The sequence below is a fragment of the Neofelis nebulosa genome, chromosome 16, assembly GCF_028018385.1.
Source record: "Neofelis nebulosa isolate mNeoNeb1 chromosome 16, mNeoNeb1.pri, whole genome shotgun sequence".
NCBI lineage: Eukaryota > Metazoa > Chordata > Mammalia > Carnivora > Felidae > Neofelis > Neofelis nebulosa.
The window spans coordinates 65,187,425-65,210,325 of NC_080797.1; the positions used below are offsets into that span (position 1 = coordinate 65,187,425).

At 45.9% G+C, this 22,901-nt stretch overlaps 1 protein-coding gene across 13 annotated transcripts in view; it reads left to right on the forward strand.

The window, feature by feature from the left end:
• The window catches only part of RAP1GAP2 (RAP1 GTPase activating protein 2), a 224,991-nt gene that overhangs the window by 164,338 nt on the left and 37,752 nt on the right, over positions 1-22,901 (forward strand). For all 13 annotated transcript variants that reach the window (XR_009254949.1, XM_058703622.1, XM_058703626.1 and 10 more), the window contains 7 exons: positions 2,101-2,145; positions 2,860-2,892; positions 3,290-3,502; positions 4,716-4,819; positions 15,052-15,130; positions 15,910-15,963; positions 18,415-18,498. Coding sequence is in view for 12 of the 13 variants with exons in the window: in XM_058703622.1 (XP_058559605.1) it covers positions 2,101-2,145; positions 2,860-2,892; positions 3,290-3,502; positions 4,716-4,819; positions 15,052-15,130; positions 15,910-15,963; positions 18,415-18,498 (612 nt within the window). In the remaining variant the exon portion in view is untranslated. The remainder of the gene's footprint in view (positions 1-2,100; positions 2,146-2,859; positions 2,893-3,289; positions 3,503-4,715; positions 4,820-15,051; positions 15,131-15,909; positions 15,964-18,414; positions 18,499-22,901) is intronic.

Sequence of the window (22,901 nt, forward strand, 5' to 3'; positions counted from 1 at the left end):
CATCCCTCACCCCCAGCTGGAGACCCCCGCCTCCCTTGCAAAGGGCTCTCCGAGTACATAATTCAGCCGTACTTAACTGGCCTCCTGCTGGTCTGCCTTCTCTGTGTCCAGGCTGCTGGGCTTGACTTCTCAACTAGATTGGGACCCTCCTGAGGGCAGGGGTTTGGTTTTTATGCTCTGTACGTTTGTGGCAGCAGACACCCGAGGGCTTGCCTGTTCCATCTCTGTTGAGACGGCCAGGGGCTGAAATCCAACTGCCTGGGGTTTAGGTCCCTGCCCACTGGGCCCCGGCCTCCAAGGGGCCCACACTTTCCAGCTCTTCTGTATGTACAAAACTCATATATGGGGAAATAGTGGGAGCGAAGCAGGTGGCGTGGTGTGGCCAGATCCTGTCCTTGGGCGTGGGCCACCTCTTCTCATGCTGTGGTTGTGGAGACTGACTTTCAGAGCAGTCAGTGCCCAGGGCACTCTGCGAGTCATGGAGAGCTGGAACTCAGATCTGGGACTCCTGACCTCCCCTCCACCCCCCGCCATCCCCCGACAGTGGAGGAATTGGAAGAAGGGCACAATCCCTATGAAGCAACCGAGACTGAGGTCCATTTTGTCCTGGGTTCAAGTTTTAACCCTGGCACTGTGTAGCTGAGTGTCCTTGGTCAAGTCACTCTACCTGTCTGATCCTTGATTTCTTCATGGTGAGGAAAAAGGGGGGTTAATGATAATACTGATTGCAAAGGCAGATCCATGGAAAGGAGAGGAGAGGGCCCAGAGCTGGGTGATGGCTCTGTGTCATCGGGGAGGGGAGGAGTGGGGAGGAGGTTTGCTTTCCTGCCCAGGGGCTGTTCCCAGGTAGGGGTGACTAATGCAGGACAAACAAAACAAACTTCTGACATCACCCCCCTCCCCATCTGCCCAGTTTGCCTCCCTGGACAGGGTCTGCAGGGCCACCCAGGTGGTTTTCTCCCTGTGTGGGGAGAGGAGCACCTGTCCGGTGGGAGGGGTCCTCCCACACCCTCCTGAGCAATGCTGCAGGGTGACTCAGCCCAGAGAAGTCCGGAGAAGCTGAAGTCTAAATCCAGCCAGTAAGCGGGAGCCCTGGGCTCCAAGGCCTATGGGATATGATTGTGCGCTTAGACAGACAGCCTGGCTTCAAATCCAGGCCCTGCCACTCAGTAGCTGTGCAACAGCAGAAGCAGCCGCCTCCCTGTGCCTCAGTTTCCCTTTGGTATAAAGACGCTGAGGGCTTCAAAGGAGACAACCGTGGGAGGGCACTGAGGAAGCTTAAAATCCCCATGCATTATGTTATGATTAGGATGGTCTTCTCTCCAGAGGGGACCTGTTTGTCCTAGTTATCCCACCTTCTCATTCCCTTACTCAATTTATTCAAACAGTCTAATTTAACTATGTGCTCCTGTCTTGAAAAAACCCAGTGAAGTCAGATCTTGACCATAGGACCACAGGACAAGGTACTGCTTCCCAGAAATGAATGAGTGCCAGGCCCCCTGCCTGTCACCTGTGGGTCTGCCCCCCCAGGAGGGAGGGCAGCTGTGGGGGCACCAGGTCCAGAGTGCTGGCTTTGACACCATTCGGACGTGGGTTCCCATCCTTGCCCCGTACCTACTGGTTCTGAGAGCCTGGCAGAGAGATTTCAGTGCCGGCATGATATTGCTCCCTGGGAATGATGGTAATAATTATCTGTAGCCAAACCAGTCACTCTTTCAAGGGCTTAACCAACGTCATCAACATTTAACCTTTACCACACTGGTAGCTGCTATTACCGTTTGGGGTCTACAGAAGGGAGCGCTGTGCCACAGAGGTTTTGTGACTTGCCCAAGGTCCTAAGTGGCAGTGTTGGGATTTGAACCCTGGTGATCTAGCTCGAGCCTGTGCTCTTAGTTGCCTGCCCTACTGCCTTACTTGGAGCTGCTGTGGGGACTGAGTGTGACAAGGTGTGTGATGTGTAAGGACCGGGCACAATCAGCTGTAGCTATTTTTACCAACCCCATCAAGGCAGGGGCTTGCGAATCTCAAGCGAACCCTCCATTTGGCCCCTTTTATGTGACCTTTGCTTTTTCATGAGTCCTCTTTTCTGTGTTGCCATAGGGGATCAAGCTTGAAGAGCAGAAGCCGGGACCCCAGAAGAACAAGGTGGGCTGTGTGGATGAGGCGGCAGCCCTGTGGGCCCGACGAGGGGACAGCCGGCGTGCTGGGGTCTGCCGTCTTCCACCTGACTTCCACCAAGAGCTACTTAAGTGGCTGTGCCTGTGTTGACTGGGCACGGTGGATAGTAAGGGGGCCTTAGCTTGATGCCTATAGGGCAGCTTTAGGGGGTGGGGATGGAGGCCTTCAGCGAGACCTGCGGCTTGTGGCTCAGCCTTGATCTTCTGTACCTGCTCCTGCAAAAGAACCGCACACGGCATTTAGGGGTATCAGGCTCTGGGCTCCAGGCTCTGCTCCTCCGCTGCAGTTTCCTTTCCCAAGGCCCAGGGAAGCTCGTCACTTGGAAGTCAGCTCCCTTGCCCGAAGGCGGGGCTGGGTGAAATCAGGAGCCATCCTCCTGTTTTTGCCCTCATTCGTAAGGGGTGAAAGGCACGAAGTTCAGAGCCTTTGTGCAGTGCACCTTCAGCTAGCCAGGTTTGCGTTCAGGTTCTGTCACTTTGGGGAAGCACTCAAGGGAAGCCGGATTCCCAGAGCTCCCTCTCTGCCGTTCTGCATCTGGTGTTCCCTTTGATGCTCTTAAAGCTCTTGTGCAGCCTGCCAGGCAACCCCCACCCCTGACCCGGGAGAGGGGAATGGAAACAGCCATCACACTTCACGGGCACTGCTGGGGCTAACGGTCGCCTTGTCTGGTTTGTCTTGCAGGATGACTATATCCCGTATCCCAGCATTGATGAGGTAGGAGCCCCCTGGCCACACTGCAGCCTGCGCTGGGTCTCAGCTCTGGGATGGGACTGGTGGGGGGGGGGGAGGGCGGGCTGATGGCCCCTGCTCCGTCCCACGTGGGAGAGAACCTCAGGCCTGGAACTTCAACTTTGTGACCTCCGTTTTGCCACGTCGAGACTGGGGTACTGATCACAGCCTTGCAACTTCGGTGCTCCAGGGTCGGCGAAGCTGACAGGTTGTTGGGCTTAAATTTGGGGTTTGTGTTACTGTAAACACAGGCCTCAAATACGGGGGTCTCCGCCGTGGAACAGTTCAGAGGTGGGGGGGTGCCACCACTGGCACCCCACTCTTTCGCTCCCCCTGTAGAGCCAGGGCAGGCCACAGTGCAAGACTTTCTCTCTGCTTCCAGGTTGTGGAGAAGGGAGGCCCGTACCCCCTGATTGTCCTGCCCCAGTTTGGGGGCTATTGGATCGAAGACCCGGAGAACGTGGGGACACCGACCTCCCTTGGCAGCAGCATCTGTGAGGAGGAGGAAGAGGACAGTCTCAGCCCCAGCACATTTGGCTATAAGCTCGAGTGCAAGGGCGAAGCCAGGGCCTACCGCAGGCACTTCCTAGGGAAGGTGAGGCTGAGGGCCCCTGGGTGGAAATAGCTGCTGGTGCAGGCAGGGAAATGCACCTAGACCAGCCTCGTCCAGCGCCCTTTTCTCCCTGTCTCTTCTCCTTCCTGGGCCTGCCCCCTTCCTAGGGCCTGCCACTGTCCTGCTGTCCTGGCTGGGGAGGTCTGACTGGCTCTGCTCCTGGGCGAGGGTACAGGGGGTGTGCAGAAGTCAGGAAGGCTCAGTGGGATGGGTCCTTGGGGGCACCACCCCCACCAAATGTTCACGGAGGTGACCGGATGGGGAGCGTTTGGGGGTGAAGGAGAAAATATGTTCTCACACCTTGGAAGTCTTTGTTTCCGTGTACATAGTACAAATCTCTCCTGTCCTCACTCCAGCAGGTCCCCAGGGTGATGTGCTGTGAGCCTCTGATTGTTTAAAAGTGACGAAGTTACATTTCTTTAAATATATTCTGCTCTTCAGACTTGCTTGGTTCGGAAGTCCCAAGGGCAGATTCCGGAAGTTTCCAGTCTAAGGCAGTTTTGCAGAGTTTCACAGGGAGGAGGGAGCTGCATCCGAACCCCCATCCTAACTTGTTCAAATGCAGATTCCAGGGCCCCACCCTGATATGGCAGATCTAGGGTGGGCTCCCCGAGCCTGAGAGAGGCCCACTGTCCAGAGCAGCTCCCAGCTTCCCATGGACGGAGGAGCCAGAGTTCCTCCTAGTTTTATTCCCACAAATAGTCGGAATCAGCAAGAGCTGCCTCCTGGGATCAAGAAAGTGGATTTGGGGTCCTGTGGAGGGGAACTTGAGCTCCAGCGTTCAAGGTGGGCTTGAACACTGGATCTGTCCCTTACTAGTTGTGTGACCCTGGGCAGTTACTTAGCCTCTCCGGACACCGGTTTACATATCTATGAAATGGGCATGATGATGTCATCTTCCCATAAGTTTGTGGTCAGGATTTAAGGAGTCAGTGGGTGTTAAGTACTTAGTCTAGTGCCTGGCACATCCCGATGACTGCACAGTTGGAATCCCCTCCTGTGATCTTTCTCTTTCTCCTCCTCCTCCTCCTCCTCCTCCTCCTCCTCCTCCTCCTCCTCCCCCTCCTCCTCCTCCTCATCAACAGCAGCCACAACATCCTTGCCTTTCTTCCTCATTGCTGTGGGCAAAAAAGGTGATTTGGGGGAGCCGTCTGGAAGGTCTCCTACTCTGTTAATACCTGATTTCTCTTTCTAGGATCACCTAAACTTTTACTGTACTGGCAGCAGCTTGGGGAACTTGCTCCTGTCCGTCAAGTATGAGGAGGCAGAGGGCATTGAGTACCTTCGGATCATTCTCAGGTGGGGCTGCTGCACCGTTGGAGGCCACGCCTCTAGTGGCAGGGACCCAGAAATACCAGTCTTACCAGTCTGGTCTGGGTGTGTGTGTTGGGGGGGGTGGGGAACAGACTGGCTGGAATTCTGGGGCTCTGTTGAGTTGCTAAGCAAGGAGACCAGGTGTTTATGCCAACTGTGGGAGTCAGAGTGGTATCCTAGTCTCAAGGTCACCTAGACCATACCCCCGCCTGCCTTTCTGTCTGGCTGGGACCGTGGCTCCGAAATTTTGGAAGGGAAAATAGAGATAGCTCTTTCTGCTGAGATACAGCTCCAAATCGCCCTGGGAGAGGGTTTGCCAGAGCACTGCTTGTGGCGTGCATCCAGTCGGGAAGATAGATCCCAAAGCATCTGTCTGTGTGTGCAGGGTTCCCTGAGATGGAAAGTGGTCACAGCGGGAGCACTGATTTACTGCTAAGCCATGGTACCTCTGTCCTCAGGGGCAGGATCTGGGACTGGTTTCTGTTTTGTTCAACTAACATGTTTTGTAAACCCCCCCTCTGTACCGGGGAGTGTGATAGGTGCTGGGATGCGATGATGGCTGAGTTGTGGTCTGTTTTCTGAAGGCTTATGGTCTAGTAGAAAAAAGCAGAGGATTTTACTATGTGTCACAGGTATTATGCACAGGATGCTGTGGGAGCACAGAGAATCTGTGTCTTATTTATCTCTGCCCCTGGTGGGCTGGTGGAGAAGCCTAGAAGGCCAAGTGTTAGTGCTTAGCAGAGTGCTGTGAACCTGTCAAGCTCCCAGTCCATATTCGTTGAATCTAAATGGAAGTCCTTGACGGTATTTGAAAGAAGCAGTGACATTTTTTTTTTCTGCCCAAATTTTGAGATAAATATGGGAGGGAGCAGGGGCACACAGTCGTGCTGTGGGAGAGGGGTGTGTGGGGGGTGGTACAAGGGAGTTGTCAGCACCCATCCAGTCTTGGTTTTTGATTAAGGAAGGAAGCAGTTTTCTTTACGGAGGTTCACTTGGCTAGACATCATATTTGCAAGGCAGGGAGAAGTTAACTAAATTGCTAGAGCAAATTTTTTGAGGGAGTAATATGTGGATCCCCAACTCCAAATAGGATTTTGAACTAGGTGACTCTCTATAAAGAAAATTATTTTCTTTCTTAATAAAAATCAGACCTTGGGGTGGCTGCCTGGCTCAGTTGCTTAAGTGTCCGACTTCGGCTCAGGTCGTGATCTCGTGGTTTGTGAGTTTGAGCCCCGCGTCGGGCTCTGTGCTGACAGCTTGGAGCCTGGAGCCTGGAGCCTGCTTCGGATTCTGTGTCTCCTCCTCTCTCTGCCCCTCCCCTGCTCATGCTCTGTCTGTCAATAATAAATACATGTTTAAAAAAATTTAATAAAAAAAAAAATAGAAATCAGACCTAAACTGGGTAGGATTTCTGAGTAAGATGACAATTGAACACAAGGATCTAACACCCTTTTTCCAATACTCCAATACTGTATCTTATTTGAAATGTTGCTTCAGAACTGAAAACATGGGAAAGATGTCAGGAACACACCACACACATTGAGTATTTTTTTTTTACATTGACTATTTTTAAAATAATCTATGGGGCAGTTAGGACTATAATGTGGATGGTATTGAGAGTTGAGCCCCAGCTCACCTAACTTACAGAGCAGTGTAGCATGGGGATATATGAAATTAGGAATTCTGGGGGAGTCCTGTACTCTTTAAGTGTTGATTTATTGATTTTGAGAGCAAGAGAGAGAGTATGAGCAGAGGGAAGGCAGAGGGAGAGAGAGAGAGAATCCCATGTAGGCTCTGTGCTGTCAGTGCAGGGCCTGACTCAGGGATGAATCCCACAAACTGTGATCATGACCTGAGGTGAAATCAAGAGTCGGGCGCATAACCACCTGAGCTACCCAGGTATCCCGAGTCCTATACTCTTTAGAAGTGAGCAGGAGCCTTGGAACAGTCAGGGGTCTTTCCACATGGAACCACTTTTGTTGTTGTAGGTCAGCAACATTTGAAATCAATCCCCTGGGGAGCCCATGAGCAATCTCAAATGTGGCTTTCCCAAATAGAAAACCCTGGGGTGGCAGGGAGAAGCCATACACCAGCTAGGAAGTTGGACAATCATTAGTCTCACTTGGAGTGATGGCCAGGCCAAATTGAAAACCAGACATAAGAAAATTGGCCCTACAGCTTTAGAAGCTTTACCAGACACAAAGAAGAAATTATGCAGAGGTGACATTCCCCTGCTGGCAGTGACTCCTGTCCCAGCTTCTTCCTCATTCTTTGTGGGATTCTGGATTATTTAATTGATGTCTTAAAACAACTAGCTCTCCAGCCTAAAATCTGAGAAGTGTATTCTGACAGCTTCTGTATGTGCTATGAAGGTAGCCAAGAAGAATCTATCCACAATTGGAAATGAATAACAAGTCTGAGTCGATTTCTTCTTTTTTAAGTTTGGATGTAAAGAAGAAGTAAGGGAGGAAAAAAACGCCTCACAGGTTGGTGAAAGGAAAGATTCTGCATCTAAAAAGGCATACCCTAGCATTTAGAAGGTAGGGACTAACTAAATTTTAGAAAGGATTATTTACTACAGAAAGCCAACCAGATTTAGATATCTATTAACTTTGTATTTTCAGCAAACTTCCAGAAAAAATAAACCATATGAAAAAAATACAAAAGATAAAGTAAGGTGACAGAATGAGATGAAAAAGTTGCTGGTAAATTAAAGAAAGAACATAAGAAAACTAAAAATGGCCAAAAATTTTTTTAATTTATTTTCTACATTTGTTTATTTTTGATAGAGAGAGATAGAGCATAAGTGGGGGAGGGGCGGAGAGAGAAGGAGACACAGAATCCAAAGCAGGCTCCAGGCTCTGAGCTGTCAGCACAGAGCCTGACGTGGGACTTGAACCCACAAACCGTGAAATCATGACCTGAGCCGAAGTTGGACGCTTAACCGACTGAGCCACCCAGGCACCCCTGCCAAAAAGAATTTTAAATGAGGGGCACCTGGGTGGCTCAGCTGGTTGAGCGTCTGACTTCAGCTCAGGTCATGATCTCATGGTTCATAAGTTCAAGCCCCATTGGGCTCTGCGCTGACAGTGCAGAGCCTGCTTGGGATTCTCTCTCTCTTTCTCTCTCTCTCCTCCCTACCCCACTTGCTTTGTCTCTCTTTCTCTCTCTCAAAATAAATAAACTTAACAAAAATTAAAAAGAATTTTAAATGATATTAGAAGCAGTAAAAAGAAGAATCTACTTTGTGGAAAACCCAGTTACTAATAATGAGAGCAAGCTTTCACATAATTCAGAGGAAAACACAGAAACTCTAAAATGATGAGCAAATTATAATAAATGTGGGGAATAGTGAGCAGGAATTAAGTTTGTGGATAATTGATGTTCTTAAGCTAATTGAAGATTTAAATCTGCAGATTAAAATGGCTCGCCCAATATCAGATGAGGTCAATGAAAGGAAACTAATAGCTGGACATATTTTGATGAGTATGTAATATTCCATGGATATAAAATCACTATTAGAATGAAAACATTCCAAAATAAAGGAAGATAAAACATTAACATCTAGCAAAAGATAGAACATAAAGGAACATGAATAAATATAATAGAAGTCTGAATACATGTAATATATAATAAATATAAATGAGTTAAATTTCACTATTAAACAGCAAAGATTCTCAGTGTGAGTCATGCCTCCATCGCCCCCCACCCCCACTAATGGATCAATCTATGTGTCTTTATTTTATTAAAGAAAATAATTCAGTATATTTAAAAAGAAAAGTGTTGAGAACAATTTATAACAAATACAAAAGGGTAGAGTTGCAATATTCATATGAAAAAGTAGAATTTGAGGCAAAAAAGCAGTCAGTATGACAAAAAGGGCTATTGCCTATTCATAAAAAATAAAGCCTTGTTTAATCAAGGCTTAATATGTGCCGGACATTCTCCAGGGGTAGGGCTAATGTAAGGAGTAAGCTCATCTCTTATTACCTGGCTACAGAAAACATTCACTACATGTTAGGTATTCTTATTCTTGTTTTTATTCTCACTCATCTTCTTATGGACCTGGATTGTTTTAGATCCAAAGATAGATGGTATGGCAGAACTGAAAAAAGTTTATGAGAGCTTGAATGTGGAGTGTGTGTCTGAATGTGTATATGTGTGTGAGGGTATGTAAGGTTGAGGGCTTATGCTAGAGAGGTAAGAAAAAGCTAAATCATGTATGGACTATGTCTAGGAACTTAGATTTTATTCTGTGAGCCAAAGGAGAGCTCCTGAAAGGAGAGTATCGTGATATGATGTGCATTGTAGAGTGGTCACTGGCTAGATTAAGGGGAATGTCTTGGAGGGAAGGCAAGGCTAGAAGCAGGAAGATGAATCAAGAGGGAGCTGTGATGAGTCAGGTGATTATCATGTGACTATACAGGCCACCTGGTTGCAGAAGGTGAATGCTGCCTCCAGTACTGTGCAAACCAACAACCTGATGGAGCTGAACCAGGGTGACTTGCACTGAGGATAGAGGAAAACGGGTGGAAAGTTCCAAAACACCCAGAGAAATTGACATTAAGAAAGACAGCTGAAAACATCAACAAATGAAAGCTGGATTTACTGCTGATGAAATGCAAGTAATGGTACACTTTCAAAATGACTTATATCTGAAAAAGGTAAAGAATGAATAGCATCTATAAACAGGATAATAAATTATGATACAGTCCATGAGTGGATACACATGGGTACAAAAAGAAAACAATTGGAATTATTGGGAAAAAAAATAGTTGAAATAAAAACACTCAATACAGGAGAGCCTGGGTGGCTAAGTTGGTTAAGCATCTGACTCTTTTTTTTTTTTTTTTTAATGTTTATTTCGGAGACAGAGGCAGAGCATGAGTGGGGGAGGGGCAGAGAGAGAGGGGGACACAGAATCCGAAGCAGGTTCCAGGCTCTGAGCTGTCAGCACAGAGTCTGACGCGGGGCTTGAACTCACAGACCGTGAGATCACGACCTGAGCTGAAGTCGGACGCTCAACCGACTGAGCCACCCAGGCGCCCCAGCACCTGATTCTTGGTTTTGGCTCAGGTCATGATCTCGCAGTTTGTGAGATTGAGCCCTGTGTCAGGTTCTGTGCTAACAGCTTGGGATTCCCTCTCTCCCTCTCTCTGCTCCTCCCCTGCTCGCTCTCATGTTCCCTCCCCCCTCCTCTGAAAATGAACCCTGAGAAGCAAACAAAAAGTAAACCCCCAAAACAAAAAACTCAACACATGGGATAAAATCTGGTCTAATATAATGTATTCAGAATCAAAGAGTGAATCCATGAATTGGAAGATAGTCTTGAAGAATTCGTCCAGAGCGCAGCACAGCTCTAGGATAGAATATATAAAAAAGAAGGAAGCTATGTGGATAATAGACTGATAGGTCCCAGCATTTGTCTTAGAGTTTCAGAGGAAGGAATAGAGAAGCCAGTGGAGAAGAGATATCCAAAGAAATAATGGCTGAGAATATTTCAGAATTGAAGAAAGCACACACTGTGGTGCTGAGTATGATTTTAAAATAAAACAGTACTACTACTGGACACATTGAAGTGGAACATTGGAACCAGAGAGAAAGAGAAAAATTTTAAGCTGCCTAAGGATAAAGACACTCATCTATGAAGTAGTGACAACCAGGTTGTGAGCAGACTTCCTATCAGCTATGGGACTCTAGGACAGTATCTTTAAAACATTGGAGGAAAGAAAGAAAGGAAAGAAAGAAAGAAAGAATCCTTTAATCTAAAGTTCTATATCGAGAAAAGCTATCTGCAAAGACAAAATAAAACTGTTTTCAGATTCCCCCGAAAGAATGACTAAAGGATGTCCTTCAGCCAGAAGAAAAGAGAAACTGAAAGAAAAGATGCAACTAAAAAGTGGCAAGAAATAGGTAAACTGTGTTGATACATTTAATTACCGATGGGGAAAAAAGAGGCTTGAACTAAATTAATAAACAAAAGTAGGAAAGACAATGGGGAGGGAAGAATTCAATAGTTGCCGTTTCCTTTTCCCTCCTCAGGAGAGAGATAGTGAGGAAGTGCAGAGTTTGTTGGGAAAATGTATACATGTCTGTATTGGAAGTTATAGAAATACAATCTATAGCTCAAATTAGCAGAGGGATAAAAAGAGAATTAAAAATTTTTAAATTAAACTCAAGGCAGGAAAGGAGGAATTTTAAAAAGGAAAGAAAGCACAGAGTAATAGAAAACACAAAATAATAGAAATCATTCCAAGTACACTAGTGATCACAATAAATATAAATAGACTAAATTAGCATATGAATGTACTAGACTATCAGATTGGATGAAAAATACAGCTATATTTCTTTTTTTCCTCTGTGCCATCTTTTTTTAAATTCAGTTTTTAATTTCAATTCCAATACTGTTAACATACAGTGTTCTATTAGTTTCAGGTGTATGATGCAGTGATTCAATAATGCTATACATTACTCGGTACTCATCATGATAAGTGTACTTTTAATCCCCATCACCTATTTCACTCATCCCTGTACCCACCTTCCCTCTGGTAATCATCAGTTTGTTGTCTATAGTTAAGAGTCTCTTTCTTGGTTTCTCTCTCGCGCTCTCTCTTTTCCTCTTTGCTCAATTGTTTTATTTCTTAAATTCCACATGTGAGTGAAATCCTATGGTATTTGTCTTCCTCTGACTTATTTCACTTAGCATTATACTCTCCAGCTCCATCCATGTTAATTGCAAATGGCAAGAATCCATTTTTTTTTATAGTTGAATAATATTCCTCTGTGTGTGTGTGTGTGTGTGTGTGCGCGCGCGCACCACATCTTCCTTATCCATTCACCTATGGATGGACACTTGGGCTGCTTCCATAATTTGGCTGTTGTAAATAATGCTGCAGTAAAATAAGGGTGCATCCCTTTGAATTAGCGTTTTTGTATTTTTTGGGTAAATACCCAGTAATGCAATTGATTACTGGATTGTAGGGTAGTGGGTATATTTTCCTTTAAAAATATTTTATTATTATTATTTTTAGAGGGAGAGAGAGTGGGGGAGGGCAGAGGGAGGGAGGGAGAGAGAGAGAGAGAGAGAATCTTAAGCAGGCTCCGCGCCGGGTATGGAGCCTGACATGGAGCTCAGTCTCACGATGGTGAGATCATGACCTAAGTCAAAATCAAGAGTTGGTTGCCAACCAGCTGAGCCATCCAAGTGCACCTCCCCCTTTTTTTTTAAAGTTTATTTATTTATTTTTGAGGGAGAGGGAGAGAGTATGTGCAAATGGGGAAGGGGTAAAGTGAAAGGGAGAGAGAGAGAGTCCGAAGCAGGCTCTGTGCTGTCATCGCAGAGCTGGACATGGGGTCGCCCTCACAAACTGTGAGTTCATGATCTGAGCCAATACCAAGAGTTGGGCGCTTAACCAACTGAGCCACCCAGGTGCCCCAAGCTATATTTTTCTTATAAGAGACATACCTAAAGAAAAGCAATATTGAAAGATTTAAAATAAAGAAATGGAAAAAGATATGCTGGAAAAATACTAACCAAGAAAAGTGATGTAGCAACATTAAAATCAGACAAAATAGGGTTTTAGAAAAAAAGCATTGGTAGGGATAAAGAGAGTGTACTCCTTTGTAACTTGTCCTGATGTTTCCTGCTGTGTGGAGGGAACATTTCTGTGTAACGTCCCTGGCTCTCTGCCTTCTCTGATAGATGAGTTTGGGAACAAGAACTTGAAGTATGTAGCCCTGGTTTTTCCTTTTTCTCCTGCTCAGAACTAGTTGCCCTCAGGGTGCTCCCTCTGCCCCTCTGTGCTGAAAGGCCCACCTGGGCAGGCCCCTACAGAGGAGGCTTGCCTCTTGCCCAGCACTGCCAGTGACCTGGTGGATAATCCTGGGGGTCATTTAGGAGATCATTTCATCTTTACACCAAGCCGGGTGGCCTTTATCAGTAACAAAGGAGTTATTTTGACTTCAGCTGCCTTACCCTTAATTTTTTTGTTTCTGAATCTGTTCATTACCTGGGCAGAGAAATATGCCCTTTCCTGGACCCACGGAGGGCTCAGCTCCCATGATGATAAAGAGAACAGTCCACCCAGAAGATCTAATAGTCATGAAGTTGTACTTAGCAATATAGTCTTGAATTTAGAAAGGCAAAAACTGATGGGAATATAAAGAATCAACAAATGCTCAGCTCTAGTGGGAAATTTCAGTAACATCTTCCACACTTCCATGGACCAAGCAGACAACAATTGTAAGGATATAGAAGATTTGAACAATGCAATTAACAAATCTGATTTTGTAACATACATTCCCTAATTCAACCACAACAGCAAAAACAACACTGTTTTTAAGCCCAACGTAGAACCTGAAAAATGTCTGTGTATGAAGTTAACGAATTTAAAATAACATACAGATTATGTTCCATGAATATAAGAAAATTAAGTTGGAAATCAACAATTAAAATACTGAAGGAAAATATCATACATTTAGAAAGTTAAAAAAAAAGAAGAAAATCCTTTAAATAACTCATGGGCTAAAGAGGAAATCACAACAGAACTGACAAAATATTTAGAACAGAATGACAATGAAAATACTACCTATCAATGTGCGGGATGCAGTTCAAGTGGTACTTAGAGAAAGATGTATAGTTTTAACTGCATTTGTGAAAACAGAAGAAAGATTAGCTGTAGGCATGCAAATCAGGAAGTTAGAAAAAGAATAGTAGGGGAAAAAAACCCAAGAAAATAGGAGGCAGAAAATAAAAAAGACAAGAACAAGTTCAGCGAAGTAGAAAGCAACAATAAAAAGGAATAGAGACAAAACCCAAAGTTGTCTCTTTGAAAAGATTAATAAAATCGGCATACCCCATCAAGGACTGATTAAGGGTGAAAAGATACAAACAATGTTACGGCAGTGAAGGAACGGATGCAGTTTTAAGTACAGATAAAGTTCTAAGAGAATGCCAAAACCCCCTGTATATCAATGCATTGGATGGATAATTTATTTTTTAAGTGTTTATTTTGGAGAGAGCATGGGCAAGGGGAGGGGCACAGAGAGAGAGAGAGAGAGGGAGAGCGAGGGACAGGGGCTGGGGATCCGAAGCAGGTTCTGCACTGACAGCAGAGAGCCTGATGTGGGGCTTGAACTCACGAACCACAAGATCATGACCTGAGCTGAAGTTGGATGGTTAACCACCTGAGTCACCCAGTGCCCCACATTGGATGGGTAATTATATAGAAAAACACAAATTGTCAAAATCGACTCAATCAGGAGTGGAAAACCTAAATATTCACTGTTAAATAACTGAATTGGTAGCCAAAAGTATCCTCCTACCAAAACCCAGCAAGCCCAGAGATTTCACAGGTGAGTTTTAGCAAAACTTTAAGGAACAGAAAATCCCTATGGTATACAAACTATTTCAAAGGATCAGAAACTCCTCAGCAATTTATGAGGCTGGGATAACCCCTTGATATCAAAACCTGAGAAGGGAAGTAAAAAAAACAAAAAAACCAAAAACCAGTGTTGCTATTGATGTGAAACTCTCAATAAAATATTAGCAAATTAAAGTCAGCAGGATATGAAAAATACAATGCATCATAAGCAAGTGAGTTTTACCCATGGAAGGAAAAGATGGCTCAACAGAAATATAATCTACTGGGTTAACAGATTAAAAACCATATGACTGTCTCAGCAGATGCAGAAAAGCATTCAGTAAAATTCAACACTTTCTTAATGTGCTAAATGAATCAGGGAACAGGCTAAATTTAGAGTCTTACGGTAAATCCCTTTATAAAGCAACTTTCATCCCATTTATATTTTGAGTAAATCCAGATTTTCAAATCTTAGATTTTCTTTTCATAAGAGGCTTTATCACATGTGAGAGCACACGTGTATCCAGAAGCTGTGCCCAGTTCTTTGGGAGAACACAAGCCCCACAACAACCCCAAAAATCATGGTGAATTTGAAGGCGACTGTTTGCATTTCCCGTATCTCAGGCAGGTTCTTTAAGTGTCCTCCTCCTCCAGGATAATGATTCCATTTTCCCACCATTTGAGCGTAGCACCCAACTCGTGGGTTGGGTGAAATGCAGCAGGTCTGACTGTAGGGAGACACCGAGCGAGTGTACCTTGTGGCCTGGTGTGATCTCAGGCACCGTCTCAAGCCCCTTTCCTAATGGACTCCCTTTCTTGTGGACACATTTTTCTCACCCTCATTCACATGTGCAGGTCCAAAGTGAAGACTGTGCATGAGCGGATCCCCTTGGCTGGCCTGAGCAAGTTGCCCAGCGTCCCTCAGATTGCAAAGGTAAAAACCAACCCCTGTGAGAAGGTGGCTTCCTCTTTTAGCCCAGGGCTGGGGTGGGGGTGCAGGCTTGTCCTGAGAGGGCTCTGCCCTTAGAGAGGGGAAGGCCATTACACTCTTTGGCCCTTGACTGCATGGATGGCATGGGGAAGGCTGTTGGCAGACGCCCTCATCTTCCCTGCAACCTCCCCATCTCCTCCTCACAGCTGATGCTGCTCATGGTCTCTGCCCCCAAGTTCACAGCCAGTTCAGGGGACCAGAGAAATGGGAAGACAGGACTGGCTATGGAGAGTGCTGTAGGACTTGAGAGGAGGAAGGGGTGGGGTGGCCAGGTAGCCTTCCCAGAAGAGGAGAGATGGGCTGGAGGATAGCCAGGCTATTGGTCCAGATAGAGGACCCCCTCAAGGAAGGAGCTGTTAATCAGCTGGTGGCGGGGCCCATGTCACTATTCTGGAATACTGGGAGCTTGAGAACTGAGTCAGCGAAGTGGAGTGAGAAGAATGGCCAGTTGGGTTGGGTTGGGTTGGACCCACCCGATGAGAGTGGGAATGCCAGGCAGAATTGTGCCGAATGCCTTCTGTGGCCTCACTTCACCGGGAAACCTCAGGAAGGCTAGTCAAGTTTCCTGGCCACACGTTAGGGAGCAGAACCAGGACTCAACTCCAGGCCTTCTGACCCTGCAGGTCCTGCCCTCTTGTGCCCTTCCTCTTGGTGGGCGGAGGAGTCCACACGTTTTCAGTGGAAGCGGCCCCTGAACTGTGTGTCTCTCTCTTCCTGCTTAGGCTTTCTGTGATGACGCAGTGGGGCTGAAATTCAACGCTGTCCTGTACCCCAAGGTGAGGATCTTCACCTCCTCCCCCTACCCAGGGCTCTAGAGCCTGGAACAGACTTTCACACCTGTGGCTCTGTGGGATGTTCTCTGCATGTTGGTGGGGTTTTGTTGGGGGTTTTCCAGTAAACCTCCATGTCTCCCTCTCTCCCTGCTCACTCCTTTGCAAACTGGTCCACTGGGAACCAGTCCTCAGGCATGCCCCGGTAAAGACCCACCTGAATTGGTCCCCATCTATTGTGGAGTGGTAGACCTCTCCACATTACTCTGGTCCTATTTCCTTGGGACCAGTACTGAGGTGGGGAGTGATTCTACCTATAGCTAGAGGGCTAGCACAGGTCTGGTCTGCCATCATGGAGGTTGAGGGTGGCAGATGGCAGAACCCCACTGAGAAATAAAAGGCCAGATCATGGCTCCCCATTGCCAGTGTTACTGCAGCTCTGAGGCCTTACAAGCCCCTGCCCGGCCCTAGTTAATAGACTGGCTGGTTCTCTGTTATCAGTTTCCTTAGGATTGGCCCGATCTTGACCCCAGTTATGATGTGGGGGTGGGAGTGGGCAGAGGAGCAATAATAACTTAACAAACCAACAAATCCACTCAAGAACAATTACGGCATGACAGGACTTAAATCACTCACGCACAGTGAATTGCTTTAAATTGGCCACAGGAAGAGAGCCAGTGTACTGAGCGCCTCCTCACGAGCCTGCAGGGCCCGGGAGTGGAAACAGAGCTGTGCAGTGAGCGCTCACACCGGAGCAGCTGAGGCTTGCTGAGGCTGGTTCAGTCCATTCCCCGAGTCCCACTTCTGATAGCTAGGGACCGTGAGGTGAGATGTTTGGCGGGGAAGAGAGGCCCTGTCCTGGCTGAGACATCCAGAACGCCCTGGAACAAACGCCTTGAATGTTCACGGTTGGGCTTGACACCATTTATCCCTGTGCAGTGGCTGAGTTAATGACAGGGTCCTCTCCTGCCCAGAGAATGTGCCAGAGCCCTTCTCTCAGACACCTCTTGTTAGCCTGAGCATCTGCAGGCACTTACCAGTGCCCTCCACTGAACTCTGTCGCTCCGAGTGCCCTCCCTCTTGTAATTAAAGCTGAATTAGTGAGGTTTAACCACACATTAAAGCCCCATCCTAAAGGCCTAGCTTAACCACAAGTTTGGCAATTTTTGTCATCGAATCCTATCCACTGAGAGAACCCAGCGACGCTCATGTGCACGGGTCTCTCTGTAACTTGGAAAGCCTCCAGCTCTGGTGATCATGGAAGAGCCGCTGTATTTTCGTGTTTTCTATATTTGAAGCGCTGCTTGGTCCAGCTGCGGTGTTCATCTGGCCGAGATGTGTGCAAGGTTTTAAAATCCACAGCGTTGAGAATGTTCCTTGGAAGGTCTCCATGGCTGGGTGCCTCTTCCCTGGCAGGACAGCTGCTCTTCACCTTTGACTCATTCCATGCGGGAGTGGGGTCCCCCTCTGGGCTTGGGCAGCAGTGCTGTTCCACAGGGAGCCGTGAAGTGTCCATTTCCTCAGGCAGCTGAGAGCCTCAGTGGCTCACGTATGCTAGCCGACAGTCACGCCTTGTTCTTCCTGTTGTATAACACAGGGTCAGTTCCCTCCTTTTTACTGCAGGGACTATCCCAGTAACTATCCCAGTAACACCCAGATCTCCCCTTTCCTAATAAGCTGGTTCAGCTCTAATCTTTCTGGAGGGTTATGCTGATGGCGATGATGATAGCTGCTCTGTGCTCAGCACTTTATGTGCTTGGTCTGATTGAATCTTAACAACCACACATCTCCATTTAATGGATGAGGAAACTGAGGCCCAGAGAAGTAAAGTGGCATGCTCAGGGCTATACAGGTAAAAGCAGTGGGTTCAAGATCTAGAGTTTCATGCTTCTGAGCCCTGGATACCAACTCTGAAGCAAAACAGAAAATTAAATAGAACCAATGCTCGGGGTTCTTTTTTAAAAATTCCCCCCCCCTCTTTACATATTGTAATAGGGCTGTATGTTCCTCCTTAGAGGCCTTTCATTTGATGGGTGAGAGGGATTGAAGTCTAGGCATAAGCAGTGCCTTGCTCAAAATCATACTGCTGATCAGAGGTGTAATTAGAGCCAGCGTCTTCCTCACTGACCACTTTTGGGGTCCTGGCTTCACTTTTTACACCACAGCTAAGGCACTGGAGTAAGTCCCGTTCCTTGAGTCCTGCTGGGTTCCCTGTGTGCCCAGACCTTGGCCTGCACATCTGGATGGGAATGGAATGGTGATCCAGAAGTTTGGCCGAGCTGGGAGAAGCCTGGGTCTGGGAACTAGCTGTAACTTCTGGTTTCACCCTTTGTCTCCCTCCATATTCACGGATGTCTCACACTGGGGGGCGTATTATCCACCAAAATGGGTGCTTCCCCATCTGTTTGCCTCCGAGTTAATAAACAATCTGATTTTTTTCTCCCCACATTTTCCCAGGCCTCTCAAATGATTGTGTCCTATGATGAGCACGATGTCAACAACACATTCAAATTTGGGGTCATTTATCAAAAAGCCAGGCAGGTAAGCACCACACATCTGTACTGGTCGCCATATGGCGTCGATTCTCCCTGGGGACGCTTCGCCTCCCCCAAGCACAGGAGCCCTGCGGCAGGGTCTTACACGTGCCGGATACAGCAGCCACCTTTCACATAGGAATTAGGCTGGAGGTGACAGAATCGCCAAGGCGATCCTTCTCACAAGGAGGCCTGCAGATCCTTTAAACGGTAATATAGTTTTCCATACAGTAAATTTGACTTCTTCCTGGCGGCTCCCCTCAACTGGGGGCTGTGTTGTCACAAGAAAAATCAGACTGGGTCGGGGGGACGGATCAACACAAGCTGCTTTCTCCTTGCTTGTCCTTCTCCCAGCTGGGAGTTAGCTTTTTCTCCCGGAACTTCCTTAGATTGCTGGGGCATGGCGTGCCTCTCTTCCCGCTCTGAGTTCAGCCATGTCAGGCTGGTTGCTGGAGATCAACCGCAGTGGAAGTATTTACACGGTGGAAATCGGCAAAGCAGGGCTTCCGTTTTCCCTCGCTGGAAAAGTGGTGATTGAAAAATATATCAGTACACCACTGCTCATGCCCCTCGGTCTCTTGTAGCACTTATATCCTGCCTTGGGGTTAGTTGATCAGAGCGATTCTCAAAGTATGTTCCGTGAGACACTAGCCTGGTGAGGTACTCTGTCAACAAATGACTCGTGGGGGTGGGGCGGTTGTGTGGGAACATTTTACAGGCTCTAAGAACCCCCAAGGTAAAGAGCTTTTATAAATTTGTTGAACTCAGTGTTTCCCATACTTATCTGACCACAAGACCACAAACTTCCCATCTTGTCTGCCGTGAACATTTATTAACATCCTGAGCAGTGGTCTTTGAACACACCCGTGTTTCCTCACCTAGGTTGTATGAAAGAAGGTTCCACAGGTTCCAAGGTTCATCTTGGTATCATCTAAGGGCCTAGCATGGTGATTTTATAGAAATACTCATAACTTTTTTGCTGTGTGAAATAATGGACAAAAGTTTTGATGCTCTTATGGTACATTGATAGTATCTTTCAGTATTATCTGTGGGGTTTTTTTGTTTTGTGTGTGTGTGTGTGTGTGTGTGTGTGATGATGTCTTTCTTGCCTAGATGATAGCTGACTTCCTTGTGTGAGGATATTAGACCACGAGAGACATGTGTTTGCTTAAAAACATTCTAATTAAGTAAAGAGTTTAGGAGCCGAAAGGCCAACATGGATGAATCTTATAATTGGAAGGAGATTATTCAGGTAGCTGCTCTAATTATTTTTCCATATTGCATATTTATTTTGTACAGCTCTGCTAATACACCCCCCCCTAATTAAAGTTCTTCACTTGTGAAATTTACCATAGCAGATCTCATCGGGTGATTACAATCCAGTGTTCCAGCAAAATTATAATTACTGAACATTAACCATCCACCTCTGAGAAGGAGTCTGTATATTGTTTATTTACCTGATGCTGCTGAGCCAAGGTGGAGGCATGTGGGGAGATAAAAGTCTTTTTTTTTTTTTTAAGACTTTTTAAAAAGTTGTTTTGCAAACCTATATTTGCAGGGCAGTTAGTACAAACATTTGTTGCACGATAGCTCTGTGCTGTTCTTAGGATATAAGTAAGTCCCATCTGATTCTCCCGTCTGTCTGGCACTGTGCTAAGGGCATTGGGGGATATAGGGATGACTAAGACCCCCTCCCTGAGTGCATGGTCGAACTCACAGCCAGGGTAAAAATAAAGGCAATGCTAATACCAGGCTACCTGTGAATCCTACAGAGAGGTGCATCCCCCAAGTACATAAGCTGGATTGTTTTCCAGTACGAGATGTCTATTGCCTGGAAGCGGCTCTTCTCCCACATTCTGGCCTCAGGATGCGGAGTAAACAGCATGCTGAGTCAGAGTTTGATGCCTTGGCGGGATGCTGTATAGATCAGGGGTCAGCACACTTTCTGTAAAGGGCCGGATAGTTAATGTTTTAGACTTCATGAGCCATACTGTCTCTGTTGCAACTGCCCAGTCCTGCCTTTGTAGTGCAAAAGCAACCATCGACAAAACTAAATGAATTGTCCTGGCTGTGTTCCAGTAAAACTTTATTTATAAAAACAGGCAGCAAGCTGGACATGGCCCAGAGGCCATAGTTTGCTGACCCCTGCTAGAGAGTGGTATTTCCCCAGCTTCAGACATTCATAAATGACATTCAAGATCGTATTGTCTACCGTATGCCTCGATTATCCTTTTTTCACACCTATACTATTAAGTACTTAACATTTTCTTTATTTTTTAAAAAATTTTTTTTTAACGTTTATTTATTTTTGAGACAGAGAGAGACAGAGCATGAACAGGGGAGGGTCAGAGAGAGGGAGACACAGAATCCGAAACAGGCTCCAGGCTCTGAGCTGTCAGCACAGAGCCCGACGCGGGGCTCGAACTCACATACCGCGAGATCGCGACCTGAGCCGAAGTCGGCCGCTTAACCGACTGAGCCACCCAGGCGCCCCTACTTAACATTTTCTTTAAAAAGTTTTTTTTTTTCACCTTAACTGTCTTTCTTGTTTAAAGGAAATGTGCCACTACTCTAATTAGACAATCGGTATCCCTTGCATGAAATGAAGGTAGTTCTAAAAAGAAATACAGAAAATAAAATAAAAAATAAACATGAAAGAAAGAAAGTTAAAAAAAAATAAAATAAAATTCATTATCACTTAAAAATAAATAAATAAAAGGAAACACAGAATTGTTAAAACAGAGTTATTAAAATCTAGCTAGATTCTGTTGCTTATTGAGGGCATAGAACCTGAGGTCTGCTTTTTTTTTGTTATAAAGCAGGTGTTGAGGAGGTGCGGAAGGATCACCTATTAGAGACTTTCTCCTTGAAGTGGTTGTGTGTACTGGAGTTTCCTCGTATCCTCTGCAGCTGTTCATTGCTGTCTGTGGACGTTTGCAAAACGTCAGCTGTTTGCCGATCCCGCCACGGTGGGCAGAGCCTGTCGGTCAGGCAGGGCCATGTGGTGTCTTATGCCTGTCATAAGTACAGGGCTTTACTACTGTTTGTAGCTTTGCTTTCTATTTTTTAAAAATCATTAAACTTTTAATTTCTAGCTATATGTAAATTGACGTGCAGTTCTAAGAAATAATACAGAGAGTTCTTATGTATCTCTGCTCAGTTTTCCCCAAAGGTAATGTCTCATAAAACAGTACTGTAATATTACAGCCAGGATACTGACATTGATACAGTCCTCAGACCTTGTCTAGATTTCCACAGTTTTACGTGTGACCATCTGTGGGGTGTGTGTGTGTGTGTGTGTGTATTTTGTTGTATATAAATTTTTTAATGTTTATTTATTTTTGAGAGAGAGAGAGAGAGAGAGAGAGAGAGAGAGAGACACCATGTGAGTGGGGAAGGGGCAGAGAGAGGGAGACACAGAATCTGAAGCAGGCTCCAGGCTCTGAGCTGTCAGCATAGAGCCCGGCACGGGATTCAAACTCACAGAAGGTGAGATCATGACCTGAGCCCAAGTTGGATGCTTAACCACCTGAGCCACCCAGGCGCCCCTGTTGTATATAATTTTATCATGTGTGTAGGCTTCACGGTCAAGGTACAGGAGAAGTCCACCAACACAGGATTCCTGTGTGACCCCTTCATAACCCTGCCAGCCCCCCTTTCGCCTCCATGATCCCTTCCGACCTCCAGTCCTCAACCCCTGGCAACCACTAATGTATTCTCCAATTTCTAAAACTTTGTCATTTCACAAATGTTATATAAATGGAATCATATAATATGTAACCTTTGGGGATTGGCTTTTTTCCCCTCAGCGAGATTCATCCAAATCCTTAAGTGTATCAATAGTGTTTATTTCTTTTCATGGCCGAATAGTATTCCATGGTATAAATATACCACAGTCTGTTTAACTGTTCACCCTTTGAGGGGTAGCTGGGTGCTTTCCAGTTTGAGGCTATTATGGATAAAGCTGCTATGAACATTTGTATACAGGTTTTTGTGTGAACATAAATTTTTCATTTCTCTGGGGTAATGCTTAGGAGCATATGCTGGGTTATATGGTGATTACACATTCAGTTTTGTAAGAAGCTGCCAAACTGTTTTCTAGAGTGGTGGTTCCAGTCTGCATTCCTACCAGCAATGTATGAGTCATCCCTTTCCTCTACCTCCTTACCAGCATTTGGTGTTGTTACTATTTTTTAATTTTAGCCATTCTGATAGATGTGTAGTGATATCTCATAATGGTTTTAATTTGCATTTCCCTAATGGCGGCTAATGGTGTTGAACATCTTTTCATGTGCTTATTTGCCATCTGTGTATATCTCTTTGGGCGAAATGACTGTTTACGTCTTTTCACCATTTTCTTTTTCTTTTTCTTTTTTTTTTATAAAGGTTTTATTTAAAAAAAATTTTTTT